The sequence below is a fragment of the Rhopalosiphum padi genome, chromosome 2 (assembly GCF_020882245.1).
Source record: "Rhopalosiphum padi isolate XX-2018 chromosome 2, ASM2088224v1, whole genome shotgun sequence".
Lineage (NCBI taxonomy): Eukaryota > Metazoa > Arthropoda > Insecta > Hemiptera > Aphididae > Rhopalosiphum > Rhopalosiphum padi.
In genome coordinates, this window is record NC_083598.1 from 41951900 (window position 1) to 41975304 (window position 23405).

The window sequence follows — 23405 nt, forward strand, 5'->3', positions numbered from 1 at the left end:
ATTTGTATCCTTACTTATGGAATCTACATAAATGCAACAAAATTATTAATGATTATAAATTAATACAAGTTTTTAAAATTCCGTATAAAGATTAATCATAAACATATAATTATTTTATTCATTAAAGTCGTGGATATATAAACTGTAAGTCAGCTTTTCTTTTTGTAACTTAGAAGATTCGGATTTTATACAACTGTAGGAGTATTTTTGATTAGGTGGAGAAATACATGGTTGAGATTGTAACTTTGCAAAAAATAAGGTGATAGGTTTCAGAATTATTACAGCTGAAAAATACTATAATCATTTGTTTCATTAATTAAGTATGGGTGGTCGATTCCTAAGTATGAATTTGACCATTGTTTTGGTTAAAAGGGTTTGAATACCGTATTTTCAGAAGCATAATTTTATTATTTCTAACAATCGCGTAGTCGGCGTTTTGTTAAGATTAACAGAGTATAGCATTTTTTCAGTCAATCGGAATTTGGTAATTACCTATTTATGAATGTGGTCGGACTAACGGGAGACAAGATTTACAGCCACGTGATGTAACTTTTATGAGAGACAGATTTTTTAATATTTTATGAAATACATGATGAAAAAAAAATAATGGGTCTATGATGGTTATACATTGAATAAGTTTGATGGTTTTAATTAGTATTCATGTGTATGTATATGATTCAACAGAGGATAAGGAAAAATAAGAAATAAAATAATTCTTATTTTTACTTGATGGTTTATTACATAGTTTTCTTATATAGTGAATTAATATGCAGATAACTTTGAGAATTTTCAACTCAATAATGGAAATAAAAGATATTTTAATATACCTAACAGCTTTAATACTACATAGTATCAATTATTATAGTTGGAATTTCATAGGTCTGTTGACTGTTAAGGGGTTCAGAGTTACTAGTACTATATTCCCATAAGAATACATTCACCAAGTAGAGATCAATTTAAGAATCCATCTAAAATAGAGATTTTTTTAATATATTAAGTTATAAACTTAAGATATTTTCCAACTGAATCATGGATGTAAAAACCGTACAAGGGAATGGAATCTTATAAATATTCAGAAGATACTTACATAATTACCAAATAGATGAAAATTCCAAACAACTCTACTGGTACCTCGGAAGAGTAATAATTATTTTGTACTCGTTTCGGTTGTCCAAACCCGGCATAAAGAAGAAATATATATTTAAACACCTGATAATTCAACTTCTATAGATAAAATACCATTAGAACGGCAGATTATGATGAGAATATATCATATTAAAAATAGATACAAGGTGGCAGAAACCGGCTATAAAGTACATATTGGCAAGACTAGGAAAATCATAGTGATAAATGGCGTCAGATTTTATTCAGTCTAATATAGAGGGCTATAACTACGAAAAAAGTATTTCCCAAATACATAGCATATTTTTTTTCTAAGTATTCATCAATTATTAACACAAATTATATGTTGTCATAAATAATATATATATAATTCCTGAAAATGTATATAATAATGTGATTAAAGACATATTATTGTAATTTTAAATAATTTAATAATTATACCTAAAGGACTACAGCATTTTATACTTGGATACAACTTTGAATCTAAAAATTTAAATGTTTGATTTTGTAAATATAATATAAAGTATTGTAGTAAATATACATATTTCATAAAATATAATTAAGAAATTAAATATTAAACAAAATAATGGAATTAAAAAAAATAAGTAAATAATTGTATGTGTACACTGTTATTTTTATTTAACTAAAACAAAATAAAAATATCCGTTGGACGCATAATAATGTGTCGGTTATTCACACACACACAAACACACGCAATAATGATTATAGTACAATAAATTATTGATTTGTGCACTTGGGCATTTGCGTTTCGGTAACCATAGCAATACTAAATAATAATATAAATATACAATAAGAACATAATTACAACAGTATTATAATAAAATAAAAATAATTCATGGAGATAGATAATATGTTTAATATTGATAATATGTATGTAACTACCGACTTATTATTATATTATTTTTAAGTATTAAGATTATCGAGTTATTTTTGTAGAAGTACCTCGAATCTATTCATATCATTCAACGGTCTATCAGTATTCGTCTACGTTTATACATAATTTGTTTTATGTAAGCCTTAAGTCTTTGTTATAAAGTAGTATCAAAATATTCCAGATTTTTAAACTTTGAAATCATACATGTTGAACGTTAATACTATAACTTACTGATATATCTACAATATTCTTTTGGACTCATCACAATATCTGTAATGAAATGAAAAATAAGGATGTTATTTTATCGGGTTACATATTGTAAATCAAATCTCCACTGCACGTAGATACTTTGGATATATTTATTTCTTATGGCTACTGACGAATATTATAAACCAACGGGTGGTTCATAACGTCATGGTAACACCAGTGCCGCGTTAAGTTATGCTGTCGCCGCGGGGCAAATAGAAATATGCCGCCCTTAAGAAAATTACAATTCAAAATTACATTCACCACACTATTAAGTATTAATTAGTCATTACAGTCATTAGCGTTTAACTGGTAGAATACTATGCAAGAGCAATAAATTTACAAATTGCTCATATCTATATTATGTATATTTTTAAATAGCACATTCACTTATTCGTTTCATCACGGTAAAATGATGGTTCCAACTTGGCCACTTGCATTTGTTGAAGCCATACAACAAAATATCTGCATTGCCATTTCAACGTAAGGCAAGATGACAATAGTGGAGAATCAGTGAGACATTTTAAAAGCTTAATGAATGATGATTTGTCTTGTGTTGAAAAAAAAACTAATAATTGATTTAATTGCACTGCTTCTTCTTTAAACGAACTATCTAGATCTTCTGAATATAATTCTACCAGATTTTTAGCACTGTCACGTATATTATCTGTGTCTATTGATTCCATCACTAATATAAAACCAAATTGTTTATGAGGTTCAGTGTAAGCTAGTTTTTGTTCACGTACATTTATGATAAATTTATCGATTATAACTAGGAATACTTCACATTTCATTTTCCGACTACTTTCCTATACTGCTTTGTCAGTTTCATTTTCATCAAAAAACATTTTTCTTGTTTTCTTTCTTGAAATTTTCCAGGAAAAAAATTCTTCGGAAGACATTACTTTTGCTTGTTTTTAGAAAAAGTCAAATTTGTTTCTAATGTCTTTTAAATATGTTTCCAATGATTTGTATAACGTGACAACCGTGATTAAATCAATATCAATAGATTGTAAAGTTACACTCGTCATATTAAATCTTTGTAGTATAGACGTTCACATACAAATCATGAAACAAAAATTTAAACTCTTTACCTTATTAAAAATAGAAGAAGCTTCATATATAGTAAAATAGTTTAGGTATACGATAACAGTACAAGTAAATATTATGTACTTATTATATCATAATATTATTATTATTTTTTACAGTTAAACAAGAAAAATTATAATTATATATTTTTTATTTTATGTTGATCCTCTAAAATCTGCCGCCCCATCAAACATCATAAAATCTGCTGCCCCGGGCAATTGCCCTCCCTTGCCCCCGTTAAACGCGGCTCTGGGTAATACTCTCCATGTCGCACAAAAGTATAGAATGACCCCAGCCATTATACATGTCATATTTTAATTTTAGGAACACATCTAAATAAAGCAATAACTAGAGTGTATACAATGTATTTTTTATTTAAATAATTATAAAAACAATTAAAATATGAAAATTATACTTACCATTAACATCACATCCTCGTTTTTTTAATTCTTTCGAGAATTCATTTATAATATCTAGAAAGTAATTTTATTGATATTTAATAACGTTTACTAATGCTAATTGCACATACTAATTTTTATTGGATGCAAAAAATATAAAAAATATATCATATCTTTAATATTAAAAAATATTTATTAGAACTAACTAATCGGTTTAAAATATAATTTGTTTATAAAAATGATAATAAAATTGTCCACAATTCCACGCCAGATAATTGTGGGTAGATGTAAACACATCTAATTCAAATGTAAAAAAAGTGAAATTTTAGTTTATTCTTGAATAAATCACATTGAGAACTTTACTAACATCATGAGGTCATTGCGTTCCATATTATTTGATCACATTTTCCAACACTCATATTGTTGTACTTAATCGAAAATTATATCCAAGTTATTAGGTACACGTAACACTTTTATACAAAATATCATTTCTAATCACTCCATTTTGATTCTAGTACATTGCCTTGGAGGCATCCTAAATTTATAGTCATCAATTTTTCCTGGATTAGCATACTTTATACAATTATCAGAATAAAGACAATAAATTGGAGTTGGTCAATATGAATAAATGAAAATATATAATTGTTAACTCGTCGTAAACTAGAATACGTAGTTCATGAGAATAAGTGTAAAACTTACTTATGGTATTTAAATCATATATTTTCCGTTTGACGTTTAGAAAACTTGAAAGCTCATCATAATCATCTGTAATAATTAATTTTTAAATTAAAATCACCCATTCATGCTGAGTATCTCATAAGTAATGAAATGGAAATATTTGTTCACATATTATAATCTATTATAGACGTTGATACAGTGAATATATCAGGTGACACTATTTGCACATTTATATTTTAATGGACTCTGCAGTTTACTTGTTTAAATAGTCTATGAATAGATGATATATACTTTATTTAAAAATTAATAAAGAACTCAATATTAAGTGGATTATGACTGTAAAGCATTAATAAGACAAAAAAAAAATTTCCACCAAGTGTGAACATTTTTTGCATTATAAAAGTCTCTGACATAAATTTGATTTATACATTTTTATCACTAAAAAACTCACCAAATTGCATAACATAGCAGTAGTTTAAAAATCCAATTTCAGCTATAAAATTGATAATATATCACACGTTAACTTATGCTTAAATAGCATATAGACTTCTTTAAATTTATGAATTTGATTTAAGCATTATAAAATAGTTTAAGTTAGTAGATACAACATTTTAACAAATAAATCATAATTTTAACAAATAGGTCTATCAAAAATTGTTTATATCATAAACTTATAACTACTCACATGAAAATCCTGCCAGTTTTAGAGCAGCTGTTCGTTAAATATCAAAATTATAAATATAAAATTAATTGGAAAAAAGAAGTATGAAATTTTAAATAGGTAAATCAAATTATATTAATCTTGAAATTATTATTGTTAAAGTGTGTTTTTAGAGAAATAAGGTTGTTGAATAGAAGAAGTGAGTTACGAATAAATTAGGTAGTTGAATTTTATTACATGATTGACAATGTCATTATTCACTAAATATCATAAATGTATCACGTATGCCCAGAACGTAAAATTCTTAAACAGTAATGTTTAGGGCGGGCCGAGTAGCATCGTCGAGTTACCGAGTAAAACTCGGTGAGCCCCAACAATGTTTGGCCGGCGGTTCAAATCATTATTGGCTGCTGATCGATAATATATGTTAAGAGTTGAAAAATGAAAAAATTCAGACTAAATTTTTGACTTGCACAGACTATAGTACATGGCTGTTGGTTGTTGATACGTCTTAACATGGCATAAAAGGGAAATTCGGTGAGCAGAATTTGTCCGATCCCAGTCCTGGTAATGTTTTATTATTATATTATAAAATATATCATTAATTAATATGATATCCCTTACCACTGCATTCTAAAAAATACAATAAAAATATTTAAATAATTATTAATATAAATATTTATTTTAAATACTTTAAATAAAAAAATAATGTGACATTGAAAAGAAATGAATGACATTAATAATACAGTAGATAATTATTATAACATTATTATGTTAAACGTCGCTATCTCGAAATACATTGAAATCTCCTTGAAAATACCATTTCACTTAATATTGTTTTGTTCTCGATAACTCGAAATAAAATTAATCGTTTTTCGTTACAGGTTAACATTTTTATCGAAATTTATAAAAATAAAACTAAAAAACATTTTAAGTTTGAATAAAATTATAAAATCACACAATATAGTACGGACAATGATAATATGATAATTTAGTTAACATTGTAAATATTACCTTCATGCTCATGTAAATGGAAAATAATTTTATTTTCTCAAAAAGTATAATGCTTTTATTGTGTCTAACTATACTTTTAGTAAATAAAAACTGTTGAATGTCAACGTGATACATTTTTATTGATAAATAAATTATAAAATATTAATCAAATTTGCATTGAATTCCTTTTTGCATGCATTTATTACAAATTACTTATATAAATTAGTACCTAGTTGAACATAAAAAATAAGTGAAGAATATTTCATTGGTGACCAAACTAGTGTATTGGCCGAAAACGGACATACCAGAATGGACGAAAAGTGAACTGGCAGAAAAAGGAAAGGTTCATTTTGGCCGAAAACTGTGCCATCCATTTTCAGGCAAATTAAACCAAAAGGCAAAAATCGACAAATTTCGGAATTAATTTACCGAAAACTGAATTTTGGCACATAATTAGTTTATACCTCTATAATAAGCATGCTAAGTCCTAAATTTACCCTTTGTGTGTAGCCTCCACCACTCTTTTAATTCGGCACATTTTATTTTTAAATATAACTAAATGCTAATGCATATTATATAATAAGTTAAATATACAACAAAAAACAAGTGAAACATAATTCCCGTTTATATTTATATGGGTTGTACAAAGTTAGTAAGTAAATATAGGGCATGAATAAATTTTACCATAAGAAAAAATCATATTTGCCTTTAGAACCTTTAGATTACTATTTGTAGAAAAACACATCGATATTTTTACCAACTCTGTTTGTATTAAAAAAAATAAAAATTACTCACCTTCAGCAGTGGTTGTTTTAGGATTATCTGTAAAATCGTTAAGTTTTCTTTAGAATTGATTTGAAAATAGTTTTTTTTTTTAAAAACATTTATCAACTGGTTTTCATTGTTTAAATGTTCAATATCATATTATTAAAAATATCGGTTTAAGATTTGTTTATATAATATATTTTAATATTACACTATTTATTAATACATTGAAAAGAAATGAATGACATTAATAATACAGTAGATAATTATTATAACATTATTATGTTAAACGTCGCTATCTCGAAATACATTGAAATCTCCTTGAAAATACCATTTCACTTAATATTGTTTTGTTCTCGATAACTCGAAATAAAATTAATCGTTTTTCGTTATAGGTTAACATTTTTATCGACATTTATAAAAATAAAACTAAGAAACATTTTAAGTTTGAATAAAATTATAAAATCACACAATATAGTACGGACAATGATAATATAATAATTTAGTTAACATTGTAAATATGACCTTCATGCTCATGTAAATGGAAAATAATTTTATTTTCTCAAAAAGTATAATGCTTTTATTGTGTCTAACTATACTTTTAGTAAATAAAAACTGTTGAATGTCAACGTGATACATTTTTATTGATAAATAAATTATAAAATATTAATCAAATTTGCATTGAATTCCTTTTTGCATGCATTTATTACAAATTACTTATATAAATTAGTACCTAGTTGAACATAAAAAATAAGTGAAGAATATTTCATTGGTGACCAAACTAGTGTATTGGCCGAAAACGGACATACCAGAATGGACGAAAAGTGAACTGGCAGAAAAAGGAAAGGTTCATTTTGGCCGAAAACTGTGCCATCCATTTTCAGGCAAATTAAACCAAAAGGCAAAAATCGACAAATTTCGGAATTAATTTACCGAAAACTGAATTTTGGCACATAATTAGTTTATACCTCTATAATAAGCATGCTAAGTCCTAAATTTACCCTTTGTGTGTAGCCTCCACCACTCTTTTAATTCGGCACATTTTATTTTTAAATATAACTAAATGCTAATGCATATTATATAATAAGTTAAATATATAACAAAAAACAAGTGAAACATAATTCCCGTTTATATTTATATGGGTTGTACAAAGTTAGTAAGTAAATATAGGGCATGAATAAATTTTACCATAAGAAAAAATCATATTTGCCTTTAGAACCTTTAGATTACTATTTGTAGAAAAACACATCGATATTTTTACCAACTCTGTTTGTATTAAAAAAAATAAAAATTACTCACCTTCAGCAGTGGTTGTTTCAGGATTATCTGTAAAATCGTTAAGTTTTCTTAAGAATTGATTTGAAAATAGTTTTTTTTTTTTAAAAACATTTATCAACTGGTTTTCATTGTTTAAATGTTCAATATCATATTATTAAAAATATCGGTTTAAGATTTGTTTATATAATATATTTTAATATTACACTATTTATTAATACATTTCTATTTATATGCACAGAAATACTCAACAAAGTTTTTCTTGAGAAATTATTCATTTTAATAAATACAAGTAACTTAGTTATTATAAAAAGGATTTCTTCTCTAATAATCAATTTGGTTTTTTGACTGGTAGTAACTCTTTGTTTGCCGTAAATAAATTTTTACATGAAAATCTTGACTCAAATAATAAAGTTTTAAGCATCTTTCTGGACATTAAAAAAGTGTTTGATAGTGTTAATCATAATATTTTAATAAGGAAGTTAGCTTGTGCTGGGAAAAGAGGTAAAATTTATAATATTTTAAAATCATATATATTGAATGGAGCGCAATACGTTAAAATAAACAATTCTTATAGCAATCTACTAGAAATCAAACATGGCGTTCCGCAGGGTACAGTTCTTGGCCCTCTATTATTCGTTATACATATCAATGGTTTACTTAATCTGCAGATAAATGTTAAAGTTATTAGTTATGCTGATGACACCGTGATATTATTATCAAATAAAAATATTGATACTTTAGATTATGATACCGCTAATATTGTCATAAAAGAAGTGAATGAATGATTTGACAACAATTTACTAGAGTTAAATATTAATAATTCAAAATATATCCATTTTAATAATGAGCAGATACTTCTTAACTCAAATCATAAACTGTGTCTTCGCTCAAAATACTGCAATGGTATTTGTAAGAATTGCACAATTTTAGAACAAGTGCACACTGTTAAATATTTAGGTATAACAATGGATTATAAGTTAAAATGGAATGATCATATTACTAATTTAACTAAATTTTTTTACGTTTTTAATTAGATTAATTGTCAACACAGATATTAAACGTATATTATACTTGTCGCTAGTTCAATCATTTGTCACATATTATGGAATTTGCATTTGAGGTCAAGCATATGACTCTCATAGGTATCGTTCAAAAATTACTTTAAATAGACTAATTAAATTCTTATTGCTTAATCGTATGTTTTATAACAAACATTTAGCTATTTAGAACTTAATGTAGCGTCTATTGATAATCTATACCTTAGTAACACCCTAATAAGATTATTCAGATTTAAACAAAACATTACCCAGTTCGATCACTCATATAATACACGTTATAAAGATAATGTTAATATACCTCTGCAACATTTTAAAAATTAAATTGGTCTCAAATGTTGTATATCAGTTGCTATTCAAATCTGTAGATTATACAAAATTAATATTTATGACTTTTTTTAATTTTTATATGTTTAAATCATTAAAAAAAAAAAAATTGATTTTTTATAAATTTCAGGCACTATAATCCTATTTATTTATTTATAATTTGCACTATTCTCTATTTAAAAAAAATATTTATGAAGTCTTTTTTCTTGGTTATTACATAATGTATTTTATTTTTTATTTTAATTAATTATACTCTATATTATACTGAACTCAAATTCTTAATCTTCACCACAAGCATTACGCTTATAGGGGAGTTTGCAGCTTGTATTAATTTGTTAGTTCTTTTGTTTTTTGTTGTTTGCAAGAAAAATAAAATAAATATTATTATTATTATAAAATATTTGATTAATGTCTATTTTCTAAAGATTATATTGATTCAAAAAGTAATTATCATTTACTAAAAAAGTATAAGATCATTAAAAAAAAAAGTTAATTTAAAATTTAATTATGTTATATTTTTAGCAAAATCACAATAATTTAAAATAATATTTTAAATTAACAGTTTTATATTTTTACAATATGAACCATATTTTTCATAATTTAATGACATCATTGACATTTCTGTTGTTTCTTACATTATATCAATCTTTTTTTTTTAATAAAATTTTAAATAAAACTATTGATATTACCTGCATTGCTGGAATCACTGTAGCTTATAATACTGATCACTGTTAATGTTATTAACGTTTTAGAACATACCATTCTTATTGTTCAGAACGTTTAGGTTATTAGTAATAACTTATTACAAAGAACAACCAACTATTTTGCGTTGCAAGAAAAAAGAGGTGTGATATTTTCTGAAAAGATACGGTTATTTGTTGACGATTAAGTACACATTTTGGCCATAAATATTATAAAAACAAAAAAAGCACTAAATCAACTTTGTCTTGTAAGACATGTGTAAATAAGACACATAGTATATTATGCATTGTATTTGATTTCTAAATCAAACATAGTATCAACAACCACATTTTACCTTATTTTTCTAATATAATTGCTTATATTTTTTTGATAAAACTGTATAAAGTCAATTTATTAGTCAACAGTTTTTTTAAATACCTTACTCATAATTATAAATATTTGTTTATACATACAGAAGTTATACTTTAATAATACGTTACTACTTGTTACAACATATATAAAAATTATTGAAATTATAAAGTAGGTTGAAATGAACATGATAGTCATAATAATTAAAACTAAGGCAGATGACTTATAGCCAACAAAATATGCATTACAAATATGCAGTTCAAAACTAATATTTTTGAATAAAAATAAGAATTTGTTTGTATCTTATTATTTTAATGTCTTTATGTTAAATACAATTTAAAAACACGGCACATGTACAATTGTTAAAAGCATAGAGATTACTGAAATATGAATATGTCTGATGTCGGCGCCCAACATCTCCGTGGCCTTTATAGCCTTAACTGGAAAATAAAATTAAAATACAATCAAATGGGATTTATTAAATAAGATAGCTATTCAACTATCTAGGTTCTTCCTTTTACGGTGCTTAAAGTGAATTTGTTTGAGTGTCAATGGGAGGATCAAATTTTAATTTACACCAATCTGTTATTGTCCAATATCGTGTGCCTAAAAACAATAATAAAAAATAATTTTACATTTTGTGCCTTTTATTTTTTTATTATTAAATCTAATTATATTTAAATAAATAATTTTTATAAAACATTTAGAAATGTATTACGATTTTTCTATTATAATGCATTTAATTAAAAACTATATATAAATATATAATGTATAGACATGATTGTGAATGTAAATTATGGCTCAAACGAGAAAATAAAATAAAAAATGCTTAAAAAAATTACAATTTATAGAGCAGCGGTTCACCAGCTATTTATCATTACCATACATATAAAAAATAAATCAGACAGACTCTCACCCTCCTCTTTAAGAAAAAAAGATTGGAACAAAATTAAGTAATGAAAAATTAAATTATTGTTTATAAATAAGTATAATATGTTTTATTGTAATAGAAAGAAAGACGATTGGTAATTTATAACCATTGTCTATTATTTATGAGTAACTTAGTGATACGATTGTTTAAAAAAATTGAAACAGTTACCGCCCACCTTTTTTAATACAATTACTCCCAATTAAACCTTTAACTTCCATCGCCCACCTGGATAGCTTTAGCGTCCAATGGAGGCGATATCACTAGCTTGGTTATTTGAGAAACATTGTTTTAGAGAAATACAGTAAATAGTCAAAAATATAAATAATTATCATCATCCTTATAGTTTATACATTATAGTTTATTCAAAACGTATTTTCCAAATTAACCGTATAAGGATAATTTATTTACATACCTATTCAATGTGAACGTGAACTTAACATATGTAGTCCATGTGCAATAAATGATAAGGTTACTATGCAATGTTTTCAATTAATTTTAAAGGATTTTATATAATTTATTATATAAATAGTTAAATAAATAATAATAGTTAAATGTTTAATAACATTTCATTTACAATATAATATATCTTAGAAATAAGCCGTTAAAACCTTTTTGAATTATGAGAGCATTGAGTTTTTTCTTATTATTAACTATATTAATATTTTAATGAACAACATAATTATATTGCCAGTTATATTATCATGGGAAAATATAACAGTAAATCCGTTTGATTTTATAGTTAAATTATAACATAGAATTTTTTACTATTGATTTGTAATGTTATATGCTGTAGATTTCAATGTAAAACCAAAGAATATTAATTTAAGTACCTATAGGCTATACTACTATAGTAATTAAATTTAGCTTTCAGAAAGATTCATTAAAATTATAAATCAATATTATATACAAATTACAATTAATATAGAATCTTCGTAATAATTAATTTATAGTATATTCTAATTATTCTATACTTAATGATATAGAGTTATGTTGTATCGTTATTTTATTATTTAACTGGAAACAAATAAATATTATAATTAATTATTTTCAAAAGAATACTTACTTTCTTTCAATTTATTCAACAATCTGATATGATAATTGAAGTATTTTTTTTGAATTACTAAAATAAAGATAATTATTATGGAATTAGTGTGAATTGTTGTCTCCAGATAAAAACATTTTGCATACAAAATAAAAATACACTGAATGTTAGAATTAGTTAAGTAAAGATTTAGGAAGAATATTAAAATCGTTGTTATACTTTTAATAATGTTTAAGAATGTTAACCTTGGGTGAATCAATGTTAGACCTTCCGGCTTACATTTTATGTAATATACTAATATATATTTTATTATTAGATTATTGATGAATTATAATACAACTAGTATAATCATTAAACCTCAATTATAAAACTATAAAAGTATCACCATATTTTTATTGAAATATTATAATATTCATTTATATATATTTCCTACATTATAAATTATATTTTACATAATTTTCAATTTTAAACTCTTGAAAATAATATTTTTAAATTGTACCTGTAAGTTTTTTCATCTTATCCTTTGCTTCTTCTAAAATAATGATAGAATAAGTTATTAATTGAGCACATGAAACTATACAATTTATTAGACTCTTATCTTACTAAAAATTATGTATTTTGTAATTCAGGAATAGTTTATTTAAGTTTTATATATGTAATATGTTATATGTATATTATAATTTACTCTATTATTACCGTCTTCTTTAATAAATTCAGGCTCTAATAAATGAAATAACAATACATTTAGTAAAACATTTTGTCAATATCTAAATTAATTGGACTTAATTCGATTCTGTTAATTATTATTATCGTGTAGTTTTAGGGTATAGGTATATTGTATAGGTATATCGATTGCAATTGTACATTTTTAATCATCTATTTTAATTACTGGCCATTTACTATATTAAGATAACGAACTATATTTTATAGATATACTGGGATATTCCAATATTACACTTGAATTCTTCATGAGATTCCAAAAAAATAGTAACACAATATTATACGACTAGTTGATAGTCAGGCTACTCAAGTATGGGTAACAGTATAAAAACTTTTTTAATTATTTTCCTGAGTAATTATTCAAATCCTATTTTACTTTTCAATCACACACATACACAAATTCTCATAACTTTCTAACCGTGGTCTATAGCGATATATTTGCCATACAAATTTTTAGAAAATCATATAGAAGAAAAAAAAAATCTTGTTTGAAAAAAGTAAAATTGATTTCTTTGTTTTTTTTTATATATATATATTATCTTATTTATGTTTTTTAATTTCTAAGACCTATTAATGATGTATAAGTGGAACATATATAATATTAATTAATCAATTAAATGTATATAATATTGTATAATAATTTTCTTACGATTTCTATATGATCTAATGATATTAGTGTATTCACAATTAACTAGAAAATGCATAATATTCATATTATACAAAATATTTAATTGATTTATGACTTATGTCTTAAATATACGAAATTTTATTTACACTAAACAGAGAATTTTTATCATAAATAATTAACCATGTATTATACTCACCATAAAAATCGTTTAATTTTAGTGATTCTAAATAAAAATTTATAATTTCACAATTTTAATGGTTTACATAAATGCAATTAAGTATTATACTAATAATAATGAATTACAATTTTGATATTAAAAATATATTTATTGGGCAGTACTTTTATTATAAATAAAGTATTTAAAGTAACATCGCTTATCTTACCAAGACAGTCTAAACATATAAAACAATTCTAAATTCAATTATAATTTTCTGATGAATTGTATCGTACTATTTCAATTTAACCAATATCAAAATTATCATTTAATCAATTTCTTTTTTAAAAACTATGTTAAGGTTTATATGTTGCGTATGTTGTGTTTTCGATAACTCGATTTAAAAGAAATTTGGATTGGATGTCATTGGCTTGTTGTAGGTGGATAATCCTGCTACGGCGTTTTAGATAAGGTGTGTTCTTTTATAATCTAAAATGTAGGAAGTCAAAATCTGAGTTGGACTTTATAGTTAATCGAAAAACTTTAAATTTAATTTAAATACGATTAAAATATTTATTATAAATTAGGTGTAATTGGTAAATTAGTAATAATATATCATATACCATGAGCTTACTTTTAATTACTGTGAATGGAAAATTTAATTAATTCATTAGTAGTATAAATCAAAAAATATCACAATAACTGTATAATGGATCATTTACAAGATAAAATATTTAACATGATACTGTCAATTTAATTTATGATATGTTAAACAAAAAAATAATTTTTAAGAAAAGTTAAAACGATTTAGTCTCAGCCAAAAACTTACTATCGTCCCTTTCTGTGAATGAATAAACATAAATATATAATTAATTAATATAATATGTTTAATGGTAATTAAAATACTTCTATTTGAAATATAATAAATAAAAACATGTGATAATAATTCAAGATTTTTTTTAGAATGATTCGAGTCATTTATTTTTTGTTTGTCTGTGGGTAAAATATCTTGGGAAGCTTAATACAAGATTAAACTTAAAAAAAAAAAAATTTTTTGGCGGAAACGGGAATTGTACCTTCTTCGTTTTTTGGCAAAAAGGGCTATGGCGGAATCGGATAATATTATTTTGGCGGAAACGGATAACTTCCGAAATAAAAGGTTAAACCACCGGTAATACAATTATTAGTGAGTGTATATCTACTATAGTTAAGTATTAACTATTAGGTAACCACTGTAGGAATAACTGAATAAATAAAACTTAATGAATAAATAATGTTGTGTCCTTACCTTTGGAATAAATAGCTAAATTAATGCAATAAAATAGTTAATGACTATAAATTAATACAAGTATTATGAATTTCGAATAATGGTTGTGCTTCTCGCACAATATTAATATAAATACAGTGCTAATAAATATAATTCAAGATAATTTATTCAAACATTTTTTGTTATAAATATTTCTATTTATAAAATTTAGGTTGGAGATAATAAATCTCACTTCGCCTATAGTTATGTAAAAGTTTGTATTTATTGCTACCTGATTTCTTGTTGTGGTTCTGACTATCAAGATCGGATGCTTGACGGTAGGCTAAAAACCTGTCACAGTAAAACCTCACAATATAAACATAGGGCTTCGACATAACTATAAATAGCTATAATTTCTTGAAAATTGGAAGTCTGCTTATTTTTTTGTAACTTAGAAGATACGGATTTTATACGAACGGATCTGTAGGAATATTTTTGATTAGGTGGAGAAATGCATTTCTGGGTTGTAACTTTGTAAAAACAAGATGGTAAGGTTCAGAATAATTACAGCTGAAAAATGGTATTTCCATTTGAGATAATTCTTATGAAAAATAGATTATATGCTATTTTATAAAATATATGATGAAAAAAAAGACAACAAGTCTATGATTTTAAAGTGAAAAACGCCTTGTGCATGGCTATTAATGATATTGTTTACGGCAGAATTTCATAAATATATACAATTTTATCATAAAATAAATTAATATAATTCCTGAAAATGTATAGATGATCTTTAAAATTTTAGTGTAAGTTAAAATAATATAATAATTATACCATTAATAGCAAACCATCCAAAATCATTTTCCATCGTTGAATCTATAATTTAAATGTTTAATTTTGTAAATATAATATTATGATTTGTAATAATTTTATTAGCCATTTGTTATACACTCAGGCTTAAGTGATTTGTAAGTTAGATGAAGAATTTAATGGATTTTCACTAATAGACAAAATAACTTTGTCATCAGCATAATCTGCCACTATAGTTTGCTGTGCTGCATAGTGGGCTGGTCAGCAGTAAATATGTTAAAAAGCATGGGGATAAAATACTGCCTTGTGGAAAACCGGCATTAATTTTTGAAATTCCCGCAGTAGAAGAGCTGTGTTGAACTTGAAAGTAGCGGTCAATCGGATACGATTTAATTAAGAGGAATGAGGGAGGGGGGAATTTTTTAATTTTAAATAGTAAACCTTCATGCCAGACTCGGTCAAAGGCCTGAGAAACATCTAGGAAGGCACAGGAGCAGTAGTTTCTTTTGAAGTGATATAGAAATAGCGTCGTCAATTCTATGAGCTTGATGTATCGTGTTGTGAAAGGCCCGAAAACCGAATTGGTATTTGGCAGAATGTTATTACTTTATTAGTGATGATATGTGGTGTCAATCGCTTCAGAATCAGTCTTTCTAGAACTTTGGATAGAAAGGGTAACAGACTAATCGATCTGTAAGAGGGTGGGGTGAACTTGTGTGACTTCATTAGGGGTGAAATATTTTACAGGTTGACTGATTGGAGATAGTAGGTTTAAGTAGGTGTTTACCTCATTTATGTGTTCAGGTATAAGTATATCATAATGTGGTTTAAAGATTTCGCGAAGGTGGGTTTTAAAAACTTCAGCTATATAATAGTCTGAGAAGGCAAATTAATTATCTGGATTTATTAGAGGGGCTGAAAGAGATTTATACTGAAGTAGATTTTTGGTTTCTCTCCATAAGTGTTCGTCTAAAAAAGAGAGTGTGGTCAATTTTTGTTCGTACATGTCAGATTTATTTTAAGCCAAGCATTTTTTTTTTTTTGATAAAATTTGCTAATTTATTATATGTGCTTTTATGCGTAGGTAAACGTATCATTTGATAACTGCTTTTGCTCTACATTTGTTTACTATTAGCAAGCGCACCGGATCAGAGAGAAAAGGATGTGTATGTTCTGAGTTCATGGTGGTGTTTAAGGTGTTTGACATAAAAGCCGCTGTTTGAATAAGTGTTGTTAAATTGTTAACTGCATCATCAATTTCGTGATCAGATTTTAAACTTATTTATATGTTAATTTTTTCGGCTATAATATTATGAAATTTTAGTCATTACGTGAAATTTATAACATTACGAATTTTTCAATTCGAACCAATAGTTCCTGAGATTGACGCGTTCAAATAAACAAACTCTTCAGCTTTATAATATTAGTATAGATATATATTATTGATATATATATATATATATGTGTGTGTGTGTGTGTGTGTGTACACACCGCCACGACGCCAACAACAGTCGTACATAATCTGAGGTGACTTTTGCCAGGGCAACGCCGGGTGGAACAGCTAGTATAAATACAAATTGAAAACAAGAAAATAAGTACGACAGTATTATAATAAAATAAAAATAAATCATGTAAATAATATTACTAATATGTATAATTATATGCAACAGCTGGTTTTTTATTATTTTTTACTATAAACAAGAATAATTTTAAAATATTTAGATTAATATCGAGTTATTTTCGTTTAGCTACCTCGAATCTATCCATATAATTCTACAGTCTATCAGTATTTTTTAAGGTAATATATTTTATTTAAACCTTATAGGTATTCGTCATAAAGTAATGTATATGTATCGTATCAAAATATTTCAAATTTTTAAACTTTCAAATTGTATGGTGAAAGTTAATACTATTACTTACAGAGATATTTACAATATCCTAATGGTTTCATCAGAATATCTGTAAAGAAATGAAAAATAAGAATTTTATTTTATTGGGTTACATATTGTAAATCGAATCTCCGCTGCATGCAGATACATCGCACATGTTTCTGTCTTATGGCTACTGACTAATTTTAACCTACGGGTGTTTAAGGACGTGGTAACGTTCTCCGTGTCACACAAATGTATAGAATGACGCCACCCATAAATGTCAAAAACTAATATAATTTTAGGAACAGATATAAATAAAGCAATTACTAGAGTGTATAAAATTCATTTTTTATGTAAATGATTATAAAAACCATTGAAATATTAATATTGTACTCACCGTCCTTATAACATCCTTTTTTTTTTAATGCGTCCATAAATTCATGCGAAATACCTAGAATTAATTTTATTGATGATTAAGTTTATGCGCATACTATTATTTCTTGGATGCAAAAAAAATATCATATCTCTAATATTATATGATGTTTATTAGAACTAAACTGACTAATCGGTCTAGTATATAATTAGTATATAAAAATGGAAATTAAATCGTCCACGGTCCCATAACAGATAGTTTTGGTTCGGGAAAATGTATACAAGTTTAATTCAAATGTAAAAAAAGTAAAAAAACACCGCACAGTTTAGTTTTTTCACGAATAAATTACATTGAGGACCCTCAAAAAATCTTGAGTAATTGTGTAACCATATTATCTGATCACATTTTCCATGGCATATATTATAACATCATAGCCGCACGGTAAAAAAATAAAAAAAACATCTAAAGTAATCAGACATATTTTTAGTATCCTAGCAACTATTTAGAAGAAAGAACAAACAGTTATTAAACAATTCAAAATACATATATCTATAGCCCTATAAAAAAACCCTTTTACCCTCTTAGAGGTCGAATTTTGAATAATCTTTTCTTAGTGCGCCCTTAAATTGCTTAAGAACCTTTGTACAAAATGTCAAGTCTCATCTAGACCCAACGGTTCGGTCGAGGCGTTGATGAGTGAATTACTAAATATAGGTAAAGAAAAAATAAAATAAATAAATAGATAACTAAAAAAAAAAAAAAGGTAAATAGATAACTTTAGAGCCCAGTGGTGGAAAACTTTTTTATAAAATTGTAATGAGAAATGAGAATAAGTTTTCCTTTGTGGAGTCATAAAAATACATACAACTATTGGAGGGATCGACCGGAATTTTTTATTTAAATAATAAATATATTATAATTGTACATTCTAAATAATTACGTAATTCAATTCCAATGCATCTTGCCACTGATAAACACGGATTTATTCGAATACACTTTGAAAACCGTTTGATCGACGTGAGCTTCCCGCATTATTAACGCATCTTATACAAAGGCAACGCCGTGACGGAACAGCTAGTAAAATATAATTCTCCGGCTACTTTAACAGGTTTAATAACAACTTTATTATTAAAAACAGGCGAAAATCTCCATTAAATAAACCACCAGGCTATGATCACATTACTGCGGAAGTAGCCAGATCCTTTCCAAGCATTGAATTATTGTTCTCGCATATTTTAACCCTTCTTATGCAATAATAATTACACCTCTATTAGCACTAACCTATACTCATATACAAGACACTATTGAAGCCATTACAGACTTACGGACTTAAGTTTTGGCCAATGAGAAAAATATATCATGAAAATATGAATTTTTCAAAATACTTCTTTAAGAAAACTAATGAGTGCTCCACCCTCCATTTCAACCCTCCATTGTGAAATCATACACTGCATACTGACTCAAAATTTAAATGAATAAATAATCTTTTTATAAAAGATTCCATAACCGTTTAAACAATCATCCAAATGAACTAAAATAAAAAAACTGGGCTACTCCCACAGTACCTGGAAATCATCCGAGACGCCTGAGCGTAAGAGGTGTCGTGATCTATAAAATTAAATTAATAACAAAATAATAGAAAGTATCATCAATGGGTGGCTTCTTTCAACAAAATTCTCATGATCAAATTATTACTTTTATCAAATATTCTTATTGTGTCTAACTATACACACAGATTTTTTAGTACTTGTAAAAAGAAAAAGAAAAACATTATGGGGTACACATTTATATAAAATAACCTAATTAAAACAAATATCCCATTTTTATTCTAATACATTACTTTGGAGATAACCTCAACTTATAGTCATCAATTCTTCTTGTATGAGCATATTCTTACATTTACAGTAATAAGAACAATAAAGACAAAAATGTATAATGTGTAGGTAAATTAGCAATTGATATTGATATTGGAAATATTGACATCGGTCAAATTGAAAAAGTGAAATTGTTTAATTATTAGCCCATCGTAAACCAAAATACGTAGTTCACGATAATAGATGTAAAAACTTACCTTTGATACTTTCATCCCATTTCTTCAAATTGACCCGAAATGTTGAAAATTGTTCAAAATTTTCTGTAATATTTGATTTTTAAATTACAATTACACGCTGAGTATCGCATATCTCATGAAATTTAAATATTTTTATAACGTATAAATTATTAAAGACGTTGATACGGTGAATATATCAGGTGATACAAAAAAAAGTGTTACCAAGTATGAAAATTTGTTGAATAATAAATGTCCCTGGCATAAATTTAATATATAGATTATTATAAGTATAAAACTCACTAAATTTACTAGCATAACAGTAATTTAAAAATCCAATAGCATCTATAAAAATAATAATATATTATACGTTCAATTATCCTTTAATTAAACATTGGTTTGTCCAAACTGTAAATTTAATACTAATTTATAAATTTGATTCAACTATTATAAAAAGTATAGATCAGTAGATACACAATTTAAACTCATAACTCATAATTTTAACACACAGATCTATCAAAAATTGTTTATATCATAAACTTATAACTACTCACCTGAATAACCAGCACTGTGTAGAGCAGCTATTGGTTAAATATAAAAATTATAAATATTGTATTGATAAACATAACATTAATTGGGAAAAAAAGGTATGACAATTTAAATTATATAAATAAGATTAAATTAATTTTCAAATAATTATTGCTAAAGTGTGTTTTTAAAGAAATACGGTTGTTGAATAGCAGAAGTGAGTTACGAATAAATTAGGTAGTTGAATTACATGATTAATATTGACATTATTCACTAAATATCATAAATTTGTACCCAGTAGGTATGTAAAATCCATAAATAGTAATGTTCAGGGCCGAATTGGATGATAGAGTTACCGAATAAATCTCGGTGGGACCCGACAATGTTAGACCAGCCTTTCAAGTCATTATTGGCTGCTGATTGATAATATGTTAAGAGTTAAAAAATGAAGAAATTAAGTCGAAATGTTTAACTTGCACAGACCATATAGTACGTGGCTGCTTGTTGTTGATATTAAATATGACATTATACGGAAAACCCGATGGACATAATTTGTCCAATCCCAGTCATGGTAATGTTATATAAATTATTTTTAAAATAAATTATTAACTAGTATGCTATCCCTTACCTTTGCAGACTATAAAATACAATAATTATTGCTTTAAATAAATATAATTTGACATTGAAAATAATTGAATAACACTAAAATTATTTAAAAATAAAAATTGGTTGTTATAATAAACACTATATTTTAATACTTTTATATTACCATAATGAAAACGTACACTGAATTTTCTAACTTTTTGAAGCAGTAAAACATTTTTATCGACAATTATAGAAATAAAACTAAGAAACATCTCAAATTTGAATAAAATATTATAAATAGCTTAAAAACAGTTAAAAATGTACACTGCTTATTATAGGCAGTGACAATATAATATTTCATTTAGTGAAAATCTTATGTATTTATTTTTAAATAACAACAAAATATGAAAAACTGACAAAGGAGAATTATTATAATAGGTATTTACCTCACTAATAAACATAATAAAAGTCTTGACACCAAACCCCTGTACGTAGTCCCCCTCTTTTCTTTCAGCATATTTTATTTCGTATATTATTATTAAAAAACTAAATGCTAATGCATATAATATTATGACATGTAGTTATAACAAAAAACAAATAAAAAATGATACCAAATCTGTTTGTATTAAAAATGACTCACCTTCAACAGTTTTTATTTCAGGATCATCTGTGAAATCGTTAAGTTTTCTTTAGAGTTGGTTTGAAAATAGTTTTTTTTTAATAAGTTTATCGGCTGTTTTTCGTGTTTTCGATGGTCAATATCATATTTAAAATATCCGATTTATGTATATTTTAACATTACACTTTTTATTAACATATTTTCACTTATACGCACAAAAATACTTGACAAGGTTAGTTATAAGACATTTTTCATTTTGATAAATAACTTAATTATTTTGTCATTCACCAGCCACAATTTCAAAACTCATTATTTTGAAGAAATATATTATTATTAATAACACGGGGAATAGAGACTAACTAGATTAGTGTAGGACAATATTATTATAAGCTGTCTACATGTTTGATTATCATAAATTAGCGTCTAGCCATAACAAGTCCATGATACAGATCTTTATATAACAATAATCGATACCATACACTATTCAAATTCAATATACTAGCTGCCGTCACGACCGGGAACGTGTATATTGTATGGTTTAGTTACTAAATACTAATTATTAACAAACATTCTTATAATCAAAGATTACCTAAATTCAAACAATTTTGATCAAAATTGAAAAATATTTAAAATTCAGATCAGTTGAATTTATTACACATATTTTAAGTTATTTTGATTTTTAATTTAAAAAGTGTTTATTAATATTGTTCATTTATGAATTACAACAAAAAAGATTAAAATATATTTTGTCAAAAACTTTCTTTTTATAAGTACTGAGCATTTTTAATTTTCTCTACTAAAAATGATATTACTTTAATGCACCTAATTTTAATTTAAAATCATTGCTAGTGAATAAAGAGGTTTTTTAAAGTTTGAACTTTTTTTTTATATGGTAAATTAATAAAATGAATTACATTTTAATTTTATAATTTATAATATGTATGGCTACATAATATATTTATAATCTATAAAAATAAAATTTAATAAAATGAGCACTCCGTGATTTCATATAATATAAAGTATGAAGTATAATATAATGCTATATTTTCTATGTTATGTTTTTTAAAAAAATCACAATATTTTAAATTAATATTTTAAATTTATAATATGAAGTTTATACATAATAATTTTTTTTTAACATTTTTATTTAAAATAAATGTTATTACCTTTATATTTATTGGACTCACTGCATCTTAAAATACTGATCACTGTTAATGTTATTAACGTTTGAGAAGATACCATTCTTATTTTTCAGTACGTTTAGATTATTACAAAGAACAACCAACTATTTTGA

The 23405-nt window shown here is 25.4% G+C and overlaps 1 protein-coding gene and 1 long non-coding RNA gene across 2 annotated transcripts; both read right to left on the bottom strand.

Moving 5' to 3' along the window:
* Positions 1–10738: 10738 nt before the first annotated feature.
* On the bottom strand, positions 10739–13842 carry LOC132922264 (uncharacterized). The gene is made up of 3 exons (XR_009660998.1): positions 13030–13842; positions 12552–12608; positions 10739–11163 (listed from the first exon to the last, which is right to left on the bottom strand). It is a non-coding gene; the product is annotated as an uncharacterized LOC132922264 (long non-coding RNA).
* A 372-nt stretch (positions 13843–14214) lies between these two features.
* Positions 14215–23405, bottom strand: LOC132921693 (uncharacterized). The gene is made up of 6 exons (XM_060984856.1): positions 23278–23405; positions 20934–20960; positions 20404–20466; positions 18357–18410; positions 18009–18047; positions 14215–16154 (listed from the first exon to the last, which is right to left on the bottom strand). The coding sequence occupies exons 1-6, from the start codon at positions 23351–23353 to the stop codon at positions 16090–16092; spliced, it is 324 nt and encodes a 107-aa protein (XP_060840839.1). The 5' UTR covers positions 23354–23405; the 3' UTR covers positions 14215–16089.

Excerpts from the sequence above, each read along its gene's own strand:
- LOC132921693 (XM_060984856.1), bottom strand. The coding sequence starts at position 23,353 with ATGGTATCTTCTCAAACGTTAATAACATTAACAGTGATCAGTATTTTA. Across the intron at positions 20,467-20,933 it reads ACACAGTGCTGGTTATTCAG|AAAATTTTGAACAATTTTCA; the intron begins GTGAGTAGTTAT and ends CAAATATTACAG. Across the intron at positions 18,411-20,403 it reads ATGGGATGAAAGTATCAAAG|GTATTTCGCATGAATTTATG; the intron begins GTAAGTTTTTAC and ends AATTAATTCTAG.